Source organism: Sphaeroforma arctica, assembly GCF_001186125.1.
Source record: "Sphaeroforma arctica JP610 unplaced genomic scaffold supercont1.7242, whole genome shotgun sequence".
Lineage (NCBI taxonomy): Eukaryota > Ichthyosporea > Ichthyophonida > Sphaeroforma > Sphaeroforma arctica.
The window spans coordinates 37-1,475 of NW_014033316.1; the positions used below are offsets into that span (position 1 = coordinate 37).

Genomic DNA, 1,439 nt, shown 5'->3' on the forward strand with positions numbered 1-1,439 from the left:
ACCCCCAGGAATACACACTGTTCATTCCTGCTACATTGACTGGTGTGCTGGGTATAACGTACATCCTAAACCTGGCGCGCGTCTTCCAACATAGTTTCTACGAGATGCTGACACGTGACACTGAAGGGTATGTGTGCAATGTGTGTATGTGTACATAAGGAGAGCACATGCATGCGTGTGTGTTGATAGGTAGTGGAGTATGCGTATGGGCGCCGCCCGGCTTAGTTCCACACGTGTGAAAATAGTGTCGAGGATACGATGCCAACAACTTAGCTCTATGGACTATAGTGATATATTCGCCACGCTTCACACATGTGATATAAGCGGCAAGGAGGATAGTTATTAAAGTACCGCACTTCGATTATTTCCACACATGTTTATTGTAGTGTACAGGAGATTGGGCTACGGAGTGATTACCTTATACATCAACTCTCATGTAACCTTAAGTCTCAAGGTTGATATTAGTCCATACCACTCATCAGGCTTATTTCCACACGTGTCTATTTAGAGTTGAGACTGATTATTCTCAAACACTCTACCGCATCTAATTTCCACATGTGTGATAATAGTGCAGTTATAAAAGTTTCTCACTTGGCTTATATCCACACGTGTGAATTTACCGTCGAGGCTGTCAACTCTCAACCGCTCAACCACTTCTATTAACGTATCAAGATTCGTTTATTTCCACACGTGTGATATAAGTGCAGTTATTAACGTATCACGATTTGCTTATTTCCAAACGTGTGATATTAGTGCAGTTGTTAACGTATCACAATTTGCTTATTTCCACACGTGTGATATTAGTGCATATATTAACGTATCACGATTCGCTTATTTCCCCACGTGTGATATTAGTGCAGGTATTAACGTATCACGATTCATTTATATCCACACGTGTGATATTAGTGCAGTTGTTAACGTATCACGATTTGCTTATTTCCACACGTGTGATAATAATGCAGTTATAAGAGTGTCTCACTTGGCTTACATCCACACGTGTGCATTTCCCGCGAGGCTGTCAACTCTTAACCACTCAACCACTTCTATTAACGTATCAAGATTCGCTTATTTCCACACGTGTGATATTAGTGCAGTTATTAACGTATCACGATTCGCTTATTTCCACACGTGTCTATTTAGTGTCGAGGACGAGACTGCGAGCTGGATGAAGAACACGAAGAATCGAATGCAAGAGGCAGTGACCGTGGTGCGCGAAGGGGTACGCAATGGGTACAACGAAGCTAAGGCGAGTGTACAGTCGTTGAGATACAACGTAGACAACTGGGTGGACTACACAATGTATGTATGTGTGGGTTAGAGGGTAGATATAAACCAATTTATTTATCGTTTGTGTTTGTGATGTATGAGGAGTCTGGACAGACTCAACACGCCAAATAGTAGATATGATAGTAACGTTTTATATATGTAATATATATATA

General features: G+C 41.3%; 1 protein-coding gene across 1 annotated transcript; it reads left to right on the plus strand.

Moving 5' to 3' along the window:
- Positions 1-1,140: 1,140 nt before the first annotated feature.
- On the plus strand, positions 1,141-1,299 carry SARC_16036 (hypothetical protein; the record flags this gene model as incomplete). The annotated part of the gene is made up of 1 exon (XM_014289851.1): positions 1,141-1,299. A coding segment is annotated over one exon (159 nt), but the record flags the coding sequence as incomplete, so codon positions are not given.
- Between the last annotated feature and the right edge of the window lie 140 nt (positions 1,300-1,439).